This window comes from Paroedura picta, chromosome 9 (genome assembly GCF_049243985.1).
Source record: "Paroedura picta isolate Pp20150507F chromosome 9, Ppicta_v3.0, whole genome shotgun sequence".
Lineage (NCBI taxonomy): Eukaryota > Metazoa > Chordata > Lepidosauria > Squamata > Gekkonidae > Paroedura > Paroedura picta.
In genome coordinates, this window is record NC_135377.1 from 52,986,948 (window position 1) to 53,010,857 (window position 23,910).

Here is a 23,910-nt window from a genome sequence, read left to right on the forward strand (position 1 = left end):
ATGTGTGTATGCATTTGTGGTAACAGTAGAGTCCTGGAAACTTTCAGGAAGATGAAAGAGAGAAAGACATGATGAGAGAGACAGAGAAAAAGAAAGATAGGGAGGAAGGCATCAGTTCTCCTAAAGAAAAAAGAACTGCTTTTAAAAGGCACTGGTCCTCCTAGTCCCACCCCATACTACAGTGTCTATATAGGTTACCACTGTACCCACCTTCCCATCTACCCTACATCTTCCAAAGGGCCAGGCTGAGTACTCTTTGGAGGAAAAGCCTTGCTAATAACTCAGTTGCATGAGAGCTTAGCCCAGCTAGATGTTCAACAGGTAGCAAGCTCTGACCAGCAGTCGGGAATGGAGCTGGTCACAAACAAACCAGATCTTAGATTCCAAAGTTGTTGCAGGAGCTCCTCTTTCCTCGGACCATCCTTCAGGTGTAGCTCCCAGCTTTGGCTCACCTGAGCTAATTAAGCAATGCTTGCTATGTGCTAGAAGAGAACTCCAGTCTAAAAGGCAACACACCATGTTAGCAAGACAGCTGCTGACTGCAGAAGACTGAGAGTCATCACAAACTGAGAGACTGCTGACAGCTTATATTAACTTGAGACTGGGTAGACACAACCTGTAACCTGTTCCTTCTGCTGATGCCCTTGGACTGCTTGAAAGAACACTTAACTCACTGTACTGAGTTAAGATATCCATTGCATTCTGTCACATTGAACTTTAAAAAAAAAATACTGATTATCTCTGCTTCCCTTACATCTTGTCTGTACTTCCTTCCAGGAGAACTGAATCCTGAGACCAACTCAGAAGTCAAAGGAAGCACCTAGTTTCCCTCCCTTTCCTGAGGGAGATGGAGGGTAGAAAAAGGTTGAAAATGGAGCAACTTACCATCAGCAGGGCCTTTCAGAGAGGCTAACACCTTTTTCTCCCAGGAAGAGGAAAAAGAGAACATATAAGCCTCAATATTGACCCTCATTGAAAGAGTGCTCTCCCTATTTGTGGCACAAACTCAGGAATGGCCAGTCAGGTAAGAAGTGCATTGTCTGCATGCAATTTAAATTAATTGGCCCTCATTGGCAGATTTGAACTGATTGGCCTTCAGTGACAAAGTGCAATTTGAACTGATTATCCCTCATTGGCAGAGTGTTCTCTCCCTATTGGCTACACACTCCCAGGGAGGGCCAAATCATGTAGGGATTGAATTGTCTTCATGCAATTTGCACTGATTGGCCCTCATTGCAAGAGTGTACTGATTAATTCTCACTTGCAAAATGATATCTCCCTATTGGCAGCACATCCCCTGGACCAAACAGGTAGGGAGTGGGTTAGCTGGATGTAACTTCAACATTATAAGGTTTAAGATAGTTATGGCACAGTTTTATAATAATGAAATTGCAGGCATCAGATTAAGTATTCTGTATGGTACTTACTCTTTTACTGATTCTGAATGGTGATTAATTTTACAGGCTGCCACCAGGAGTTTCAGATGTTGCTGTTTGCCACATTACTTCCTGTGTCTCTATGGGGACTGTTTTCAGTGGTGGACCTAGGCCATCCCAGATTTCTGCCTCCACATGAGTCAACTGGGGTGGAAAGTGTGGGATTATTTTTGTTTTCATGAACATGGGGTTGTGTGAAGCACCACAGAGCCCACTGGGGCATTTTTGGTCTCTTCTGGGATGCTGTAGGAGGGGAAGTAGCCAGGCCTTGAAGGCCCAACACTTCTCCTTTCCATATGGGCCTATGCTAGGATAGGCCTTATTGGCACCCATGGCAGAAAAGGGAATGAGGAAATAGCCATGTTCCCTTGCCCCTAAAGCACAACCGGGCCAGGACAGCGGTGACATCATGTGGAAGCAGGATTAGTCCTACTGTTGTACGAGCAGTGGCCCAGACTTTTTGCCCCATGTGGAATCAGTCTTTGTAAAGCAAAAGATTTTTGGGATGGGCTTTTAGTCCAACAGAATCTATACTACATTCTCTTGCTTCAAACCCTTAGGCCAGTTATAGTTTTTGGCCCACATAGATCAAGTGATAATGATAAACTGATCAGGATACTGCCTGGCTGCAGTAGAACTCTCTGGAAAACTGACTCTATATTCCTAATTCTCCCACTCCCATTGTGTGGCTCATAAATTCTCAGGAAGAGCCAATTACTCTCTTCCATACCTTGAAGATGATAAGAGGTCTGCAGGTAACAACTGCAAGATGGAACAGGTTAGTTACTATGCATTTAACCCCTGAGGAGAATAATCAGGGGTGCTTTGCAGAAGAAGAGGAAGAAATGCAGCTTTTCTCTACTCAAAGGAGTCTCAAAGTGGCTTACAGTCACCTTCCCTTTCCTCTCCCCACAACAGACACCCTGTGAGGTGGGTGAGGCTGAAAGAGCCCTGATATTACTGCTTGGTCAGAACTACAATTGCTATTAAGTGTAGTAGATTATAATTTTCGTAGCAGAATAAAACATGTACTAAAGTAGAACTACAGGACATCCCACTTAAAATGTTACAGCTCCCTTGGGTGGGACAAACTATCAATCATTATTTTTGGCTGCCTTTAATATGAGCAACTGCAGACTTAAAGCCTACTTCATAATATTGGTGCTTTCCTTCATTTGGTGAATGAAAGACAGAGTATTGTGATCTGTCTCTATAATGAATGTGATACCATACAGATATAGTCTTATCTTATTGAGGATCGAAAGCAGAGCCAATCCCTCCTTTTCCAGATTGCAGAAGGCTTACTCTCAGGGCAAGAATTTCCTGTTCAAACAGACAACAGTGTGGAGCACTCATATGAAACAACATAGCTCCCATAATTATATCTGAAGCTCTGATTCTAATCTCAAAAGGATATTTATAATTAGGTGGCTTTAAAATGGGAGCCGAAGGTTGTTATTAAGGGTTCCAGGTTACCTTAACAGGGACACTCTTTTTACATAGTTCAATTAGAAGTGCAGCCCTTTTACTGAAACCTTTTACAATTCTTCTGTAAAAATGTATTAACGCCAGAAATACCTAGACCTCCTTTTTTGTGACTGGCATAGGTCAATGCTCCTTCCTGGGTGATTCCTACCCCATTTCTCTAAGTAATGGCAAGCCATGGCTGCATGGCTGGTGGAAAAGGGCAAAAGAAGTCCTATCCTGGGCAATCTCCCCCTTCACCTGGCTCAGGTGTGCCATGGCCTGGTGAAAGGGAAAGCCAAACTTACCAGGCCCATTTGGTTGAGTGTGTGGGTTGTCCTGAACCCTGAACTTCTCCTCTTTTTAGGTTCTTGCTCCTCCTTAGTTGTAAGTGTTATTCTGGCATTTCTTCTGGAAGTATGTCTGTACCTCCTTATACCTTCACAGCCTATAGTTACAAATAAAGCAATTACTGTGAAAACCAAGGTATTGTGCTCTGTTCTTCAAAGGAAATTTACCCTGTAAAGTCTACTCTAAATTATTACCATGAGATGAAAGGAAAGAATGAAACAATATGTTGTGCACAATTTGTACAACTCTATTTTTATGTTCTTTTGCAATTTAGCTTCTAACCTATAATGTATGGAGGTTCTAAAGCCTGACAAAGACAACTGGGAAAATGTCACATCCAGCATGATGAAACACTTCTTTGCCATATCATTAAAGTACTGTCTGTGATATGTCAGGAGGAGAGACAGGGGAAGCATAAAATAAATGACTATAACTGAATGCAGTCCTGCTTCTATTGAAGCCAACAGCACATCCCCCATTGATAACCGTTGAGCAGCACTGAAGCTTATAATATTGAACATTGAACATGTGATAGTTAATCACTGTATTGTTCATAACTATTGCATTATCTGTACTGTTCCCAGTTCTGCTCAGTGTTCTGTAAACCATCCTGAGCCTCAGGGGAAGGCAGCATATAAATTCAAAATTCAGTTATCTGTACTTATGTACTTTTAGCATTCGTATGTATGTATGTATGTATATATGTATGTATGTATGTATGTATATGCCAAAAAAGGTATTGTGTTGTGTGCTGTATATATAATAAGTGGCTTTCAATAACCAAAAGGTTATTTTATTAATACCATATAATTTGCTGCCATAATGAATTGATGTTCTATGGTAATATGATCCCTAATAGACGAAGATTTTTTTTAATGCATTTTGATTTTGGGATCAAAACTTCTCCTGGTGAGGAAGGTGCCTTTGTTGAATAGGTAAGCAAATGACAAGTAAGCATTTCTCATTTTTTAATCTAAGTTCTCAAAACTCTTGACTAATGGGTGAAAATTTTCATTAATAGGTGAAAATGTGAATGCTCAGCTTAAAATTCCTTGCATATTTTCTGGTGAGCATTCCAGCTGAAAACCCAATATCTCTTCACTGGGCATTTACGGGATTTTGATTGGATGCTCATAAAAATATGTGCATGTGGCTAGCACACAGGAAGTTCTGTCATAAGGCCCCATCCATCCCAAACTACAACTCATACCTTTCTGAGAAAGGGAGGAATAAAATGTGAAGAGGTAGTTTTTAAAGTAGAACATTGTCTCTTGCTAGGCCTAACCCTTCATGTAAATCATTATTTGATTTGAAGGTATCATAAATGACAGAAGAAAATGGACACTGCAAGCAGATACATTTTATCTGTGGCTCATGATTTAGTAATTTAACAAAAAAAACACACTCACAAACACTAGCTTTTAAGAAACTGTGGATCTATGCATTGTCTCATCTAGTTTGCAGGGCATGGTTCAGTGAGTCTGGCTGAAGGGAAAGGCTATACCCTGTATATAAAATATTCTGTTTAAACTGTTTAAAACTGGGAGAGCAATTGAGCTTGGTAGACAAGCTCAGTAATTGCATAGCTCCCTTGATTCCAGTTCGTAAGAACTTCCTTTAACTGTGCTCTGTGCCTGCACTCTTTCCCCTCCTTCCAAATGCACTTTTTGACAATAACAAATAATAAAGTATTTTGTTTTGGCTACAGGAAAACCCTGTGATGTTATACAATGCCCCTATTCTAGGTCATTCATTTTGTTCCAAGTCAAGGCGTTTAGAATTTACAGTCAGTTGCAGTTGGTGCCTGATGAAACTGGTAGGGCAGAGGGCAACAAATAGTGGGTGGAGCGAGATCAAATTAACTCTGATTTTTTTTCTTGGCATTTGTCCTTTGCAACACTAAAAACACACTAACATTGTGCTATATTTCTTAATATATAGTGTCTACATAAATTTAAGAAGAGGATACTATCTTTGGTCTATAGGTTGCTTGCATGCTATAATCCTTGATTCTCAAAAATTGAAAGTGGTTTAGCTTCCGCCACCCCATTCAATCAAATTATCCTCAATTAAGGTTCATTCTAGAAAGAAATCAGGCCTAGAGACAGGCAAGCTTCATTAGCACGGATCTAGATCCCATAAACTCCATCCCCTCCAATATGTTGTCACAGATAGGTATATGACTCCATTCTTCTAACATTGTGCATATTTTTTTTAATTATTAAAATATTTCACATTAAAGTTGGGCCATAAATGATGATACAAAGCATCAACAGAAGAAATAATACGATCAAACAAAATAGCCAAACAGATGAATATTATTGAAATTTTGAGAAGTGGACTGATGACTTATCTAGCCTTTTCTTTTCTTGTTGGCTTATCCCATTCAGTTAAAGTTAGCCCAATATCCTTTCATGTTTGCAAACAACTTGATTTTCTTATAATTATGATTAAATTGTTTTAATCGGCCTTTGTTTTATGGATAACATTTAACATTTAATTACATTATAATTTTACAACTCTCAATTTTATATTATTTCAGCACTGTGGTTTGACACCCATCTGTAAGAGGTGGTGAGAGGGGGTATCTGGATTCTGATTGGTGGAATTGCTTCATTGGCCTCAACCAAAAGCCTGGTAAAAGAGCTCATTTTTGCAGGTTCCATGGAACTGTTTAGTTCTGGCAGGGCCCTGTTCTCTTCTGGGAACTCATTCCACCAGGTAGGGGCCCAGACAAAGAAGGCCCTGGCCCTGGTCAAAGCCAGACATGCCTCCCTGGGACCAGGGATCACTCGCTTATTGGAGCCTGCACAGCATAGTTCTCTTTGGGAGGAACAGGTGGATTTACTGAATTATGGCTCATTATGGCTATGAAGCACCAATTAAAATGCACCACAGAATGCCATCTGATATATTAAATAAATTGTACCCATTATTCTCCACTTCTTTTTTGTGCTTTCTGACATTGCCTGTGTCCATTGGTTTAGGGATGTTAACACTGCCTAGCATTGCGAGCTTCAGAAAATTGTCCCTGTGAAAATATCTTTTTAAAACTTTTCAGTAAAGTAATTCATGCCACTCACTCCAGGGTTGGTATATGTCTTTTCATTCTCATCCCCAAGGAACAAACTGGGAAAGCCAAACAAGAGATTCGCCCTGCAGAGCTACTTCTTTTTTGTCATACTAGTCTCTGTTGAATCTCTTCATCCAGTCCTTTCCTCTCACTCTGACAATTTGTTCAATGTGTACATCTTGACAGTTAGGCCCAAGTTCTCTAACATGACAGTTTGCAACTACGTTTAGTCTTGAAAAAGGAATTTATAACAATGTATTTGCAGAATTCATCTTTATATTTATTGACTCTGAATAAGCATCAAAAACCAAAACCAAAGGGAAGCAAGAAAAGCACAGTTCCAAAAAAAGCCCCAGTATGTTCAATGAAGCTTAATAACAGAACAAAAGCACCATCAAGAATAGTGAGACTTCTCTGGAAGCATGTGTAGAATTGTGTTATAATGGATTTTTTAGATCTGACTTTAGTTCTCTGAATCTTAATTGCAATAAAATGCATGCCAACACCTGGTCAATTTGCAAAGGAATCTAACTCTTAATCCTCTGCCTAATTTTGCTAATGACACTTGTCTGCTTCATTAGACATGGATCAAAAAAATACTGAGAGGATGAATTGTACACCCCTAAAAATTTATCTGAGCTTATTCCTTTGGCCAGTGCAATGAGGAATGATACGATGGTAGTAGATTGGGTATGTTGGGCTTGACTTCATTGACGTCAAATGGTTTCCTTGTTGGGGCATGTACAATTCCTGTGAAGAGCCTGACCATCACACTGCTCTCTAGCTTTCATTCCCTTTCCAGAAGGGTAATTAGATGCAGAATTCTGGTTAGGGTTCTTATAACTTTATTATTATTATTATTATTATTATTATTATTATTATTATTATTATTACATTTTCTTTGTAGAACTTTGGATTTAAAATTTTTTATAGTAGATGTTTTCATTTCTGTGAAGTAGATACAATAGTACAATGCGGCCACATACTCACTTTCACAAGGGTATCATGAGGATGAAATAGGGGAAAGAGAACTAAATTACTACATTTTTCTGAGTTTTTAGAATGAATGTAGGATGAAAATGCTTTTGCCTTTTTTGTTGGGAGATTTGCAAGGGACTCTGTGGAAGTAATTGATTTTGAATGATGTTTAATTGGTAGTTTTCAGTGTATATTTTAATGTTGTTTATTGAACTGTCATATTTTGTTTTCTCACAACCTGTTTGTTATATTGTAAACTGCCTTGATTTTGACATGTATATAAACCTTTGATTAAAAGTGCCAGAGGTCTACCAGCCCACCCCTCCCTAACTTGGACACCTGTATCTGTGTGCAGTTCTCATAATAAAAATAATAGCTTGTTGATATTTGTCTTAGCTAATTTTAGCCAGGAGTGGTTCTTATTAATACAGTCAAATGCAGTGCCCAGATCAACAAAAGCCATATATAATTTCTTCATAGGACCAATCATGCTGGAATAAGCAGTTGGCAGTTATCAATAATACTCTATTTTGGATAGTTGGCAGTTATCAATAGTACTCTATTATTTCCTAAAACCCCTAAAACCTGCTTGCTATTGGTTTATGATACGAAGCTTAAGTAGCAAGTATATGTTGAAAAGCCTTTCTACTATATCTGACAGGTTTGCCACTATATCTCACCATAGGTGATGTCAAGGGTCCCTTTCTTATAGCTGGGGATAAAATTTCCAGCCCTGGGGGATCTGACCAGATTTGTTAATTAAAGTAAAAACTTTACCAAGTAGAAGAGACCAGAGAGATTAGATTTTCCCCAGGGGCCTTTCCAATTACTAGAGTATTAATAACCCCTTTTAGTTCAGCTTCAGAGAATGGAGGCCAAACTGGTAGATCTAAATGTTCCAGTTTATCTCTTGTCCATCAGCAAGGAGACTAATTTAAGGTACAACTACAAATTGCTGATAAAACTAAAGAAAAATGAGCACATTAAAGCTTTATGGAAAATGCTTCCTTTGCAGATCCTCAGTAGGCTATTTCTGAGCATCCACTCTGTCTCTGCATGAGCGACATAGGCCAGTGCACAGGAATCAGGACTTAGAACAGCTCCCCGAATCTGCCAGTACTCTGTTCCAGTGAGTTAAAACAATTCTACTGGGCCTGCAAAATAACTCTTCCACCAGGCATTTGGCCAAAACAAGTGAATAAGCTGCTAACCACCAACCAGAAGCCCCATAATCTGCACTAATGAGAGTTATAATGAAACTGCCTTGGACCGAAAGAGGGATGGATGGATGGATGGATGGACGGATGGATGGACGGATGGACAATGGGTAAATATATTACAGGTGCTTCCAAAGTTCTCATATGAAGTTCCTTCTTAATTCTTTAGTTCCCCATTGCCTATGTAGGTTCAAAAGTGGAACTGATACATTAGGAATCCTCCATTGTTGCATTTTTCTATTTTCAAATTTTGTACATAACATTAATTATTTAATACTACTCAAGAAGTGCAGTATGAAGAATAGAATGAATCTTCAGAATGACTGTGAAATGGAATATGAATAATATTAGTGTAATTTTTCCAGTTTCATGTTCTTCAAAGGAACTTACTTGACTCTGTGTAGAACAACAACCCTGGACCTGCTATTACTTGAGAAAGATAAATGCAAAGCTGCATATATTCTTAGAATCTGGTAAGTAATGATTGCTCTGTAAAACTGAATATTCAAAAAGGCCTCAAGATAGCAATAATATGCATTGCCATAACTCTTTATTATTGCATCTTTAGAGATATGATGAATGGCTGTATAGTCATTATGTTGTTATGGAACAAGAAGTAATCAAGGCAAGGCTGTTGATAGAGGCAATGGAAGGAAGTAGAGTCAAATCATTTGCCTCCATGACTGAACTCTTGCAAAAGCTTCATTAATCTAGAGCTATTTACAGACCGGTATTTAGTTTTATTCAAGAGCTTTGTGAAATTTCTCAGATGTTTCTCTCTCAAAAAAAGATATTTTTATTTTCTGGGTGTTTCTCTCTGCATATTTTCCTTCTGTTCAAACACAGTATTAGGAAGATGAATGTTTTTGCATAAATATTAACTTTGCAGTATAAAGGATGAAACACTCAACTGCATGGTCACTGCCTGTAATAAAGTCGTTCAATTGTACTGTACAAAAAGCCATGATGGTAATGTTGCACTGAAATCTTTGCAAGAAATGTGGCTTATCATTATCCAGATATTCATAAGAACACAAACCAGACAAGATCCTGGAAAATGATGAAACAAAGATTCTTTGGGACTTCTGGTTGCAAATAGATAAACACTTGGAGCATAGCACCCCTGAAATTGTATTAAAAATAAGGGATAGGATTTTGATAATTGACACTGCAATTCAAGTAGACAGCAGAATAGAAAAGAAAGAACAGTAGATAGTCATGAAATTCTAAGACGTACTGAGAGAAGACCTTAGCTTAGTGCCAAGAGGTTAGTTCTGGTGTCACATCTTATTCCAACATATAATGCCCACCTGCAAGTCAATAAAATTTCTCGGCCTGTATCCTAATTCCAAAAGAAGCATGGTTCTAAAATAATTTTTATGTAACTACTACCCATGAAACTCATTAATATCAATGTAACCCCAGTTTCTGCCATCAACTACATTTGAGGAAAGAAATTATGGGACATGGATTTGTTAACAGAAGTTATGTTGGCTACTATTGTTTATGTCTGAATGGCCACAGTCAAATGTCTGAATTGTATTTTGTCACAGCTGGTGGTTTTGGCATGGGATGGTTTGGGGGGAATTCTGTCTGCACATCAGACTCCCCATATTAGGGAGGTGGCAGGTCTGTAAGTGGGCTGACCCAGCAGGGGAGGCATGGGGCTCTCAGTGCTAGGTAGCCCAGGATGGGACCAAGGGAGTTTGGTGCCTCTCCTTGGCACCCCAAGGTTTACAGTGCCTGGTGGCCTGGATGGGGCCAAGGGAAGTTTGCACTTCCTCTTGGCACCCCAGGTGGACACCTCCCAATGTAGGGAATCCAGTGGCAAGGGGAACCATGTTCCTGGTGGGGGAACTGGATGGCCCTAGGGTGCTGCTGGACACTTCCCTTGGGTCGGATGCCAGCAGCAAGCGACCTGCATTCCCAGCAGGGGAACTGGGTAGGCTCCAGGGTGCTGCTGGGGTCTGGGTTCTTGTGGTCAGCCGACTACAAGTCAGGTTCCCTTTCCCATGCTGCACCAACACAGCTGCAGAGTAGTAATAAAGCTGTGGCCTTGTTTAAGTCAATGGAAATGTGCACAAGTCTTCCTTGAACCCAAGGTGCCCTCCTGCAAGTCAAATCCAAAGAGAGAAAACAAGTATCCTATTTTCTCTTGGCAGGTTGAAGAACACAGTACATTTTAAAATGCATCACTGTGTTATGCTTATAATTAAGCAAACTATTTCCTCCAAACCCTTCCACTATGGATTTGCTCATCAAGAAACTTTGCAAAATGTAATGTGAAGTTGCCAATAGCAGCAAGGGGAATTAATCTACAGTTTTTAGTGCTAATGAGAGCTATGAATATGTCCCCCAGTTTTCTAAGCCCAAATAAAAGTGGTATGACAGAGTGGAAAATTTGCTTGAAAAATACTTGGTGCATCACTTCAGTGTGCCATGAAATGTGCAACTTAGTTTGATACATTTTATTCCTTTCTGTTGAAATGTAGTCATTAGGAGTGCGGACTTCTAATCTGGCATGCCTGGTTCGATTCTGCACTCCCCCACATACAGCCAGCTGGGTGACCTTGGGCTCGCCAAAGCACTGATAAAACTGTTCTGACCAAGCAGTAATTTCAGGGCTCTCTCAGCCTCACCCATCTCACAGGGTGTCTGTTGTGGGGAGAGGAAAGGGAATGCGACTGTAAGCCACTTTGAGCCTCCTTCGGGTAGAAAAAAAGCGGCATATAAGAACCAACTCTTCTTCTTCTTCTTCTTCTTCTTCTTCTTCTTCTTCTTCTTCTACATGATGTGATGCGGTCTGTTTTTATATGATGTGGTATCTGAAGGAAAGTGTGAAAATCAAGTAGGAAAAAATATCACTTTTTAAAAATCTGCAGACAAATAGCCAAACTTGGCTTGTTTCCTGGGAACAAAAGTAACTATGAATGGATTCAGGTGACCAAGTTTCCTGTAATTTGCAGTATATATGCACTGCATCATTACATTTCTGAGATATTCTAACCATTGATACTGATACCAGAAAAAATACTATAAACCCTAGTTGTGAACAGATGGTCAAACAGATGACTATGGTATAACAGGAAAAGGGGCACAAAAGGCTAACACAAAAAAAGAGAATGAATGCTATCCACAATAACTGAAGTCTAAAGAGACAACTTTTGCTAAGAATTATGATAAATTTGGATAAAAGTATTCTCAAATAACTTAGAACTAATATATATGCTCACTTTAGAGATAGTTTGCAAAATCCTCCTTTACTGATTTCTATCCTTGGAATGCTTACTGCAATTGAACAGAACAGAAATCAAGGATTTGTCCAGCGTAGAATTTCTAGAATGGGAGCATTAATTAAACAAAACAAAATTACACTAAAGCTACTTTTCAGAATGGGTTTATTTTAATGCTGTTTTTTTCTGAATTGGGCTACTCTAGAAGATACCTTTTTACTTTATTGAAACTGGTTCAAATGTAACCATTTAAACTTAATTCTGGAGGTACTCATTCTAGACCTGTCCATCAAACTTGCCCACTGCCCACTTTTCCAAACAGACTCCCCTCCCTCCCAAAAAAACAACAACAACAACAGAATGGTAAAAAGGAAAGTGCTGGATGACTCCAAGAGTATTTGCAAAATCATTTATTGATGCTGTGAAACATGATAAATTATACCACATAACAAGAAACCCAAGGAACTACCTTTCCCATGTTTCTGACCTTAGTGGATTTTTAATGTATGTTCTATAGAGTACACAGTTCCACATAGTTTACTGATATGGTCATTGATACTATGATTGTCAATTCCCATGAGCCCCTGCCAGTGAATGCTGGCAGGGGCTTATGGGAATTGTAGTCCATGGACATCTGGAGAGCCACAGTTTGACTACCCCTGGTTTAGGACTTAAGACTGATAAGATGATTGAAAGGGGTGGAGGAATCTGAACCATTTTCAATTTAAGAGAATCAAGGATTATAGCATGCAAGCCTATAGACCAGGGGTAGTCAAACTGGCCGCAGTTTGACTACCCCTAGTTTAGGGCTTAAGACTGACTCTTGGAAAAGACAGATTTAGAAAGTGAGTGATGTGGAGGAATGTGTATCAGAAATTTATCCTTTCTTACTGAATGATAGCCCTTACACAAGGGTTCCATTCTGCAGGTGTATTTTCTCAATCTGATGCCCTCCTTACGAGAATGTGTCATCACTGCTACAGTCTCCAAGGCAGGAAGCTCAGCAGAAAAGAAAAATAATTTCACTGCCACAGTTCATGCTTCGACCAGTGAAGACAGACCCATTTCCTTTTTCTGCAAATCTTAGTCTAGAAGGAGCATATGACAGAAAAAACTAATTCAGATAGTATAATTTCAGACCACTTATTTCAGACCATTGGAAGTGAAGGTAGCACACTGCAATAAAACCCTCAGTAAAATATTACTACCATATAATATAATACTGTGACAAGGTCACATAAAACATGATACATGAAAAAACATTCCATGCGACTTTCCAGTTGTCAAAAATCGCAGATAAGTTGGTGGATCTTTTCCTGGACTGCATGCCTACAAAAATCTTACAGATACATATGCTGTCCATGAACTCAATGGTCAAGCTTATACTTACTCAGGTGAAACTGCTCATTCAACCCTGTTTAAATGATGAAGTGACATTCTCACATGTTTCATTACACCAAGACAATTTTGGAAACTTGGGTCTCAAGTTATGAATCGTTCACCAAATGGTATTGATCACAAAAGATGTAAATTAAGCTTCTGTCATGTTGAAACAGTAAACTGAGACTAATATAGTGGATGCAAATGAACATTTGAGGACAAACATCAGAATAAATAATATCGTCTCACGGCTCTACTTATAACCACAAGAATAAAGCATAATTTAATTTAGAGATTTAGAGAGGCTGCTCGTGTAGTGGTTAAGAACAGTGGCTTCTAATCTGATGAGCTGTGTTTGATTCTCCACATGCAGCCATCTGTATGGCCTTGGGCTCATCACAGCCCTTATAGTGCTACTTTCACAGAACAGTAATATCAGCATTCTCTAAGCTCCACCTACTTCACAGGATGCTGTTGTAGGGAGAGGAAGGAAAGGTGGTTGTAAGCAGCTTTGAGACTCTTTTGGGTAGTGAAAAGTGGGGTATAAAACCCAACTTTTCCTCCTCCCTTCCTCCCCCTTCTTCTTCATGAGAGAGCTAGATTTGAGTATAGTAGCACCTGAATGAGCAATAGGTTTTTGGGTATGTGGGCTTTCCTTAGGCAAACTCAGGTACCTGAAATATCATACCCTAAAAATCTTGTTGGTCTTTCCTATTGGGCTTGAATCTAGTTCTTCTATTGTAGTCCAGCATAGCTACCCTAAAACCTATTCTTATTAGTATCCAATCTCTGGTGTGCAAAAGCCACCAAAGGCCGCACATTTCATGATTCTCTCTTCTGATTCTTTCTCCTGCCACCTAGATGCAATAAAAAAGCATGACACAAAAATCATGTGGCAAGACATTCCCAGGTGACTGAGTGGAGAACCTTGGATGATTTATGCAAACTGAAGCTTTCTGTTGGAAAGGATAGGAATCCTTTCCATCCATTTGTGCATGGTCTTTGCAAAGGAATTCTACTGAAACAATTCTGTTACTATGCACATATTATCAAAGGCCTAGTCTTACATATTGATCCAGAGTAATTACACTAGAACTGTCTTACAATTATTACCTTTTACTTTCAATGCCAGAAAACTGCAAACCATGCTCTTTGAGGATGACACGGGCCCAGTCCAGCAGTACATTGATGAAAACTAGAAGAGATTTCTGCAGGTTAAGCCACTGTGCAAGAAAGCAAAGTGGTCTGATATTTTCCTCCAAAAAAGTTTTAAATAAGTTCCATAGTATTAAATATTTTATTGATCTGAGTTCTTATTAATACTTAAGTATCATGATAATATTTTGAAAGCAAAGTATGACAGAACAAAGAGAAAATATGATAACCTAGAATAAAAAATGCATTCAGAAAACCTTAAATTAAGTTGATGCTGAGGTAATTTTGAACAATACAGAAAGAACCCTGAATTTATGAAAGAACAAAAAACTTTATATAAATTTAGATAAGAGATTCCAATATTCTTATTACTCTGAGAACACACACATGCACACAGAGTAACAGAATTCAAAATTAAAGCTGCAAAACAAATCACCATGTATTATATTACCAGTCTTTCTTTATACACCCATGTTCCGTAATGCTTGAAAACATGTTAGGGATAGCCACATTTTGATTAATGTGAAACAAAATCTGTAGAATTACTCAGCATGCAGAACAATGTGCATTAGGGATGTTCCCACAAATAGTTCCCACCTGGAGAACCACAGATGTATGCTAATTTTACAAGGGGGTCCCTATAATGTCTAACAAACCTGGTTAATAAGAAATGGACAAGAGAAGATAAAACTTTTGATTTTTAAAGTAGGGCTCTCTAGTGGCACACCTAAGATGAGTTTGATCCATTGCTGCTAGAATGCTAAAGACACTGTTTATAATATTCACTTTCTTATCCTGTTTTAATTGAATCAGGTGCAACGTTTCTACAACTTGCAATGAGGTGTCATGAATGTACTCTCACTCTAAAGTATATCTGATGTTGTCTACTTTGTCTGTATTGCAGTGGGACCCTCTGTATATTGCTCCCATATATTGTCATTCTTTTATATATGCCAATAAAGACTTTGTTGTTGTTGTAACTAGCTGCTAGAGATGCCAGATCCCCCTTGCAGGGGGTGAGAGGGAAGATTGCCAGCTGCCAGTTTGGAAACTCCTGGAGATGAAGAGACAGTCTGAGGAGCACAGGGACTTCAGTGGGGTATAATACCATATAGCCCACCCTCCAAAGTGAGGCAAACTAGTGTCTGTAATTTGGAGATGATGTATTATTCTGAAGGATCCTCAGGTCCTACCTGGAGGCTGGCATCCAGCACAGCTGCTAATCATTACCCATGCCAATCTCCTATCCAAGAAACAAGAGAAGGCCAGATCATTTTTTTCTTCTCAGGCTTTCAACCACAAAAAGGATGGGAAAGGGTATGAAAATTATACAGAATTCCCAGGATTCCATGCCTGAAGGACATTTTTTAGGGCTGGGATCTCCACACTTATTTGCCAGGCACTTATAGAATGTTGAGAAAGGATGGTAGTCACCATTGCAAAATGCTTGTTGGGGGGGCGGGGTGAGAGGCACCATCACAAAACATTAGCATCATCCTATTACAAAGGAAGGTGTTCCAAGAGGATGCTCAGGTGATGCTTATTGAACTCTTTTGAAGCCAATTCTGGTCCAAGGAAGCAGACGGAAGTTGAGACTACTTCTTGGTTTGGTGACGCGATACAGTTTGGCTTTAGTTTTCCAACAAAGACAAGGCACAGCCACAGTGACAGATAGCCAAACTCTGAAAGACAAGAAGTCTGTCTGTGGGTAACTTGAGTGTGTCACTGCTGTGGTGCTTTTGCCCATGATGAGCTCAGTGTTTTGCTAGTCAGTCAGCTGGCAGGAGGTGACAGGAAGCTCCCTGAAGCAGGGGATCACTTCTTTATTCCATAGGCAGAACAACATGACTCTATTTCAGTGCAAATCTCCTGAAGGAGCAAAACCTTGGGCTGGAACATTTTTATTAAGCAGACAGTAAATTCACTTTTATATATCCAGCAAGACTGCCAAGTTGCTATTTGAAGCCTTGAATATTGCAGCAGAAATATTGTCTCGTTTGAACACAGGAAGCCTTCTTAAACTGATAGATTCAGGTGTGTAGAAGAAGACTTGGTTTTTATACCCTGCTTTCTTTTCTCCTAAGGAATCTCAGAGTGGCATACAATTGCCTCCCCTTCTGCTCACAACAACAGGCAACCTGTGAGGAGATGGAACTGGGAAAACTCTAACATAATTGGTTTGTGAGAACAATTCTAAAAAGACTGTAACTAGCCCAAGGTCACCCAGCTGATTTCATGTGGAGGAGTGGGGAATCAAACCCAGCTCTCGAGATTAGAGGCCACTGCTGTTAACCACTACACCAAGCTGGCTGAAGCTATACAATGGGCCATTTTGTTGTGAAGCAATAGAACAAAGCTTGAGTCCAGTGGCACCTTTAAGAATTGTAAAGCTTAATTCTGCATATAAGCTTTTGTGTGCATACTCCCTTATTCAGATAAATGCCCACTCAGCTGTAAAAAAAAAAAAAGCAGGCACCTTAGCTTAGAAAATTATATATATATTAGAAGACTTCCATTCCATTAGGATGCTTTGGGCTGATCCTGCGTTAAGCAGGGGGTTGGACTAGATGGCCTGTATGGCCCCTTCCAACTCTATGATTCTATTGGCTTCCATCTGCTCTAAGGGTGCAGTCAGCATATGATAATGGCTGTCTCCTCCAGACCTCAGTTGAGAGCTCTGTCTGCGTCAATGGAATTGGCAGTCAAGAGAAATTCCTTCTTGCTCCCACATGTTTTATCCTTTATCTTCCTCCACCCACTGGCTAGATTAGGCAGGGTCAAAGAAGCTTTTTCTGAAGTCTCCAGAAGTTTCTTCTTGAATTTCTTCTAGTACTTAATACCTCCAAATCTCTGTTCCCTGTTGTACAACTATTTGTGTGTGTGTTTGTGTGTGTGTGAGAGAGAAAGAGAGACTGGACCATCCTATTGTCTCTGGCTAGACCTATGAGCATTTCTTAAGAGGTAGCTAAGGTGTGGCTAGAAAGCCATTGAACTGACTATCCCTTCCCTACCTGTTCTCTGCCAGAGTTTTTTTTTTTTAATTCCTGGTGAAGGTTTTATTCAGTTCAAACCTCCACCCTAAAATGCATTTCTTCACACCCTATTTTCCCTTCATATTTTCTATGGAATAGTGGTCTCTGAATAGAAGATTGCTTTAATGAATGCGCACTGAACTTTGGGAATATTTAAAACTCAATAGATGTCACAACCCGTCAAATACTTGCCATTAGCATTCTTCCACTTATCCTACAATAGGGCTAATCTCAACTAAAAATACATTTACTTGGAAGTCCCTTATTCAACAGAAGTTTGTTTGAATATAACTATAACTGTCTACTGGCATAGATTGAAATCCACTCTTCCATCTTTATATATTGCTGCTGGTTATTTGACTAAAGAGCAAATGGAGCAATTTTCTCACTCACACTTCTGAAGATACAAAGGTTCCTACATGATAAAATGTATATAAGTTTCCTAACAATATCCCAAGCCCTGTTTGAGAAATGAAATTTTGGCAATCAAGTATAAATACAGGATATGTGTGTGTTGACTTCTTTCCTCGTATTTAATTTAGCTCACATAAATTGAATTGGATTCAAATGCCAGATTGTTAGATAGATGGAATACCTGGCCATTTTCATAACCAAAGTAACCCATGAAATTCATGAATAGTGTTTGGAAATGTCATGCAGAGATAAACGGTGCTGATTGCTCATCTTCTTATTTGTGCATACATATAAATATGCTAACGGAAGTAAAGTTTTTTAAACTGACTGTTATAGGGATAACCTGTATGTAAATATCACAGTCCTTGGAAAGATGAGATCACACAAGAACCTGAAGTTGAATGCCTTCATAGAATCATAGAATCATAGAGTTGGAAGGGGCCATACAGGCCATCTAGTCGAACGCCCTGCTCAACGCATGATTAACACAATTAAAGATGTCCATAAGAAGAATGCATTTCTAGGTAAAAACTAACAGAAAGGAGGTCTGACCTATAATTAAGCCATACTTAACCCACCCAGACGCTCTGAAGCTTTAGACTAAGAAAGTTTCTTTCAAAAGAAGAATCTTGGATGGAAGTATTTATAGTTTGGAAAAAGGCTGCAAATTCAGCTGAATGGAGCCATATGACATAAGCCTCTATCTTCAGCAATAGGTAAGCTCAAAAGGAAAGAATTACTGACTTAATAAACCCTCATGGTTTGCCCTGAATCTGATAATCAGAGGGAAACTGCCTATGAAATAAATGAGCCATTCACAGAGTAGCTTCACACATAAGGAGGAACCACAACAAATAGCATCAGTGACTCTCCCTTTCCTTTTCCTATGATTCAGAAGACTGGTATGAAATACACTATGCAAGAATCAATGATAAAATCAGGAGAATCAAAGACAACTGAGATTTTAACTGAAGGCTGTATAATCATCATGTTAGACCCTTCCAACAATGGAACACACCTCTTTCTTTGGGAGCAATATTTCTTACAGTGAAGGAAGTGTCATTATACCCAGGGAAGACTCCACAACATTATTGGGATAAAATTATGCATCCAACTTATTGTTGATAAGGTATTCTGTAGACTGGAAGTTCTATATCAATTAATAACGATCCTATATGAGTCGTCTGAGCTATCTCAAACAGCAGTAAACTGTGTGGAAATGAAAAAAAAATCTTGATAGAAAAAATCAACAACTTGGATCATTCTGAAATTTACTATGGACAACTAGGTGAACTCAAGTTGCCAACCTCCAGGTTGGGTAAGAATTTTTACTAGTATAATCACATAGGTTCTATTTCAATATAAACAAAACATGATATAATTTAGAGCAGTGGTTCTCAACCTTCCTAATGCTGCGACCCTTTAATACAGTTCCTCATGTTGTTGTGACCCCCAACCATAACATTATGCAAGTATTCTTTCACAGAAATTAAACCGAAAATGACCAATGGTGGGAAGATCTATTGCTCATGATTGTATATAAATTGTTTTTTTTTCCTGGGGTTTCTCTGTTAAGTTCTTCCTCTGGTCCCACCATGCCAATCTCACTCTTTTCTGCTGCTCCAGACAGACAAACACTCTATCTCGATCTACCCCACAAGGCTGTTGTATGGATGGTGCCCCCCCCCAGCCAAGCTGCTTGTCCTGCAGCAACCCCTGTTAAAGGATGATTCCATCACCAAAGGTTGAGAACCACTGATTTAGAGAATGTATCCTCAAGTTTTAGTTCTCAAACAATTTCCAGTAAGCACCTGTTTTTTGTTAAACTTTGTCTGGAAAACTGAGCTGCAGTTGATCACGTCCATGAGCCGTGAAAAAAGCAGATTTTCTCATCTGATCATACATTCTCATCATTGGATATAATGAATGTCAGATGAGTGTCAGATTGCAACTCTTTCTGGTTGCAACTAGGATCAGAACCCCTGGTCCAAACATTTTGAAATGTGGCGGTTCTTTTGAGGAGAGGCTTCTGCAGTTACTCTGCAGGATTCATGCCTCTATGACCCATTAGGCATGGGCTGGAATGCCCATGCTGGCAGCATCAGGGCATCAGGAAAAATCCCTGATTACGGATGATGATGACACCAGTGGGGGGGGGGGGGCAGGCCAGGCCAGGTCCGGCCCGGCCCATGGAAGGCCCACATTACGGGAATGCAGGATTTTCCACAGTCCCTGGGATACTGCGGGTGCTGGTGGAGGATGGGGTGGGCTGGCATCATGTGTAACTGACAGCACTGGGCCTTTTGGCCCAGCCCTGCCCCAACCTATGCTGTCCCTAGAAGTACACTTCATGGCCCTGCAAGCTCCGCAGAGCCAGCCGGAGAGTCCCCCTGACCCCGCCGTGGTGGGAGGGTGGCATGCCACTCTTCACCAGCATGCGGTGGGAGCCTGGCACCTCCCCATTCCCCCTCAGCTGCTGCCACCATCGGGCAGCATCTCAGGCTTCCCAGCCCAGTGCAAAGCACGTGTGTGCACACTACGCTGGGGCATCTGCATACACCGGGGGAGCCCCACCCCCGGGCATACATGGGAAATGGCGGGGCATCCCACAGCACAGTACTGCAACCACAGCACAGTAACTGCCCACCTTAGTGCTGCCATGCATAATGGGTATATCTCAACTATTCCCCCCCCCCTTGAGTGCAGAAAGGGAAAATATCCCTATTGACTTACTGTTGTCATTGGATTCCATGCTGTTGAGTCGATTCAGACACATCCAAATCAATACTATATTGTGGGAGATTCAGAAAAATTTAAAATGTTCTGAATCATCCGCTGCTTGCACATGCCTAGTCTTGACAGAGACACACCTGTTGTGAATGAGCAATACTTTGGTATCTGTCTTCCAGAAAGGCTGATGCGTGTTGACATATGGCAAAGGAAAAAGAAAAAGGAAAAGAAAACGGTATCTAGGAACTTCTTGTATTGTTAAATAATATATGTTAAATAATAAATGGAGACATACGTTACAGTGGGATGCCACTGCAGGCATGCACCATCAGATTGACTTAAGTATATCTTTGGCTTTCTGAGAGCCTAGCTGTAACAGGACTGATGGAGAGAAATTGTACTAGCATAATTTTATTTCAACAGTTCTCAGCTAATTAAGTAATGGCTATCTTGAAGAATAAGAAAGACTACTGAGGATTACAGTTTAGTTTTAACAAACCACATACATCCCTCAAATGAAAGACACCTCCCACCTGAGGAGGGTGTTTGGTGTACATCAAGGAATTCCAAATATTGATTACAGAAACTTGGATTTCACTGGTTCCCCAGGGTGAAGATCTCTATAAAGACACAGCTGGGAGCCATACAGCAGTTAGGCAATCACCTTTCCCTGGAAATACTTTATTGCTACAGGGATACATGAAGCCCCTTTTTAAAAGAAAAAGAATAGCTGAGATCATTCTTAGGGCATTCTCAGCCATACACATTGCTTGTTTTTTTCCATGACCCTGTTGACTGGAAGACTACACTATGATATTTAAAGGATTTCAACTGTGCAATATCAACATAACCCAGATGTATTATTTTATATTAAAAGAGAAATCCATAATTTATATACATGAATAAGATCAAGACATGGCAAAAGAAGCACAGCCAAGAAATAGTATTTCATATTACAAGAAAAATATAATCTATATTCAGTTTAATAATTTAGAATAGCCATTATTGCACTGAGGCACTAAGGTGCAATTAAGTATAGTTTTCCCATTGCACATTATAAAAAGCTGAAATTAAATGCTCAAAATGTTCATGGCACACAGCAATGCACCCTGCTGCAGAATGTTGCTGTTCATCCTCATCACATATAGTTAAATACATGCTCGAAAATACCTGATAGTAAGTCCTTGCTTATATATTAGCACATTGTCTGGGGAACAATGCCAATGATATGTAACACATATAAACATGCGTTGACTGAATGCATGGAGAAAGAGCACTGTCCCTCATCTCTGCATCATCATTGGCTCATGAGCATGGTACATTTTCACAGAGTGCTCCTCCTTGCGGTCAGCAACTGTAGGACAGCAGCACTTCTGCCGTGGGGAGAAAATGTATACTTGGGCACTTCCTCTGAATGTTCACACCCAGCAAACAACCTGGCAATTGCACAGAGGTGGAGTGTGGGGTTCCTCAAGTTCTAGCATAGTTTTTAGCTCTGTCTGCAACAACCATAAGGTTAAATGGTTCCATGTAATTTGTATTATATAATGTTCAATGTAAACCGCCCAGAGCTGCAAAGAAATGGGCGGTATAGAAATATAAATAAATAAATAAATGTCAGCTTGCTGTAGTAGTTACGAGCGGTGGTTTTTAATCTGAAGAGCAAGTTCGATTCTCTACTCCTCCAAAGCATCCAGCTGGGTGACCTCAGGCCAGTCACAGTCCTGTTAGAGCTCTTCTCACAGAGCAGTTTCTGTCTGATCTCTCTCAGCCCCACCTACCTGTTGTGGGGAGAGGAATGGAAGGTGATTGTAAGCCTCTTTGAGACTCCTTCAGGTAGTGAAAGCAGGGTATAAAAACCCAACTCTTCTTCTAAATGCAGTTCTCCTAAATCCAAAAAACTAGTAGTGAAGATTCTGTGCATTTTCTCTTATATTCTAGTGGCTTCCAGGAGTAAGAATGAGCAAATGGTCTCTCTTTTGTTATATTATCAATATATTCATTTCCCTGTTAATTTTTTCCTCACTGTGGGATTATGGATTCATTTCTAGATTGCATATTTTGTGCAGTTTGCACAATATTGCATGTTTCATATTATGGTATGTATAGCCTGTGGGGAAATTGATGTATTTTATAAGAAAAAATAGGTCCTAACAGACAGTGAGATAAAAATGCACGTTCTTGTTGCTTAAATAAGAACAAAAATCAAAGGAGGAATATTGAGCCTTACGTAGCAGGGCTGATACATTTCAAATCAACATTGTGCACAAACAGAAACTACTTACAGTCACCCAAATGTAGGATGCAATGAACTGCACAAATTATTCCCATAAGAGAAAGTCTGGCAGCAAATGTCAATTCAGACATTTCCAAGACACTACACTTTAGACAGCAGTTGAAGCTCATTAAACTGGACACTCAACATTGATGTACAAGCTTTGCACTCAGTATGAGAAATTCAAGAAGTTGTGAACATGTTTGCTTGCATAAACTAAGCCTCTATTACCATGGATAAGTCATTTTGACCGTCACCAATAAACCACAACTTTCGCGGTTTTCCACCAAAAGGTTAGGGGGTTACGACAGAGATATCAGTGTTTTCTACCTCATCATCATATCTGGCAGACTTTTATGGTGCTTCCTAAATCTATTTGGACACAGATGACTAACAGTCTATACACCTTGTGCCACCACAGCTCTGTCATCCTTCTTTCAACTGAAAGAAAAAAAAATCCTATTGTGTGTATCCAGGCACTGACCTCAGCCAAGGCACTGCCTCTCATCCCACTAAGTATTTGAGAGAGAAAATAAATGACAGACGGATCGTAAGCCACATGAACTTTGGAAAAGTGCTATCGAAATAAACAATAATAGAAAAGGTTTGTTCTTTGATCCAAACAGATTTCCCTGATAGTAAAATGTCTGTCTAAATCAACAGAACTCACTTCCAAGCCAGTGTGCTTAGAATAAGAATGTCTTGTCTTTCAAGAAGTCTCATTCAAAATGCTTTAGATTTTATTCTTTTATTCAAACTAGTACACTAGTACAGCAATTATAAAAGGAATTGAAAACTTACCTGTGCGGCCACCGGGCCCTCCTAGCTTTTCAAAAAGGAATAGGATAAAAATTGGCTTAAACACCAGATAAAAGGAAGTTCTTTTGACTTCAGAGCCCTCTGAAAGCTTTTGGAAGCAACCATTTCCTGCCAGTAAAAGGCACTTATGTTTCTGGGTTTGAAAAATCACTGTATGTCACTGCTTACTGCTTGCTATTTTGGGTGTTCTGGGTAAAACACAGGCCCTTTTGTGTGAAACATCATAAAGCTCTTCTGATGTTCATGTTGAACCCAGAATTAAAATGCAGAAAGATGGCTCTTGTGGGCAAAATACAAGCTGGTTTTCTGTCTTGATTTTCCCCTCAAGACGGGAATAAAAAGTACTTATTGGC

At 39.7% G+C, this 23,910-nt stretch overlaps 1 protein-coding gene across 3 annotated transcripts in view; it reads right to left on the reverse strand.

The window, feature by feature from the left end:
• Window positions 1-23,678, reverse strand: part of LOC143844958 (cadherin-19-like) — a 74,363-nt gene extending 50,685 nt beyond the window's left edge. For 2 of the 3 annotated variants that reach the window (XM_077352847.1, XM_077352844.1), the window contains exons 1-2: window positions 23,540-23,672; window positions 3,209-3,348 (exon numbers count right to left, since the gene is read on the reverse strand). In XM_077352847.1, the coding sequence (XP_077208962.1) occupies window positions 3,209-3,217 (9 nt within the window). In that variant the 5' untranslated portion in view covers window positions 3,218-3,348; window positions 23,540-23,672. Of the gene's footprint in view, window positions 1-3,208; window positions 3,349-23,539 lie in introns of all 3 variants that reach the window. The other variant, XM_077352848.1, reaches the window with a different exon arrangement.
• Window positions 23,679-23,910: the final 232 nt, after the last annotated feature.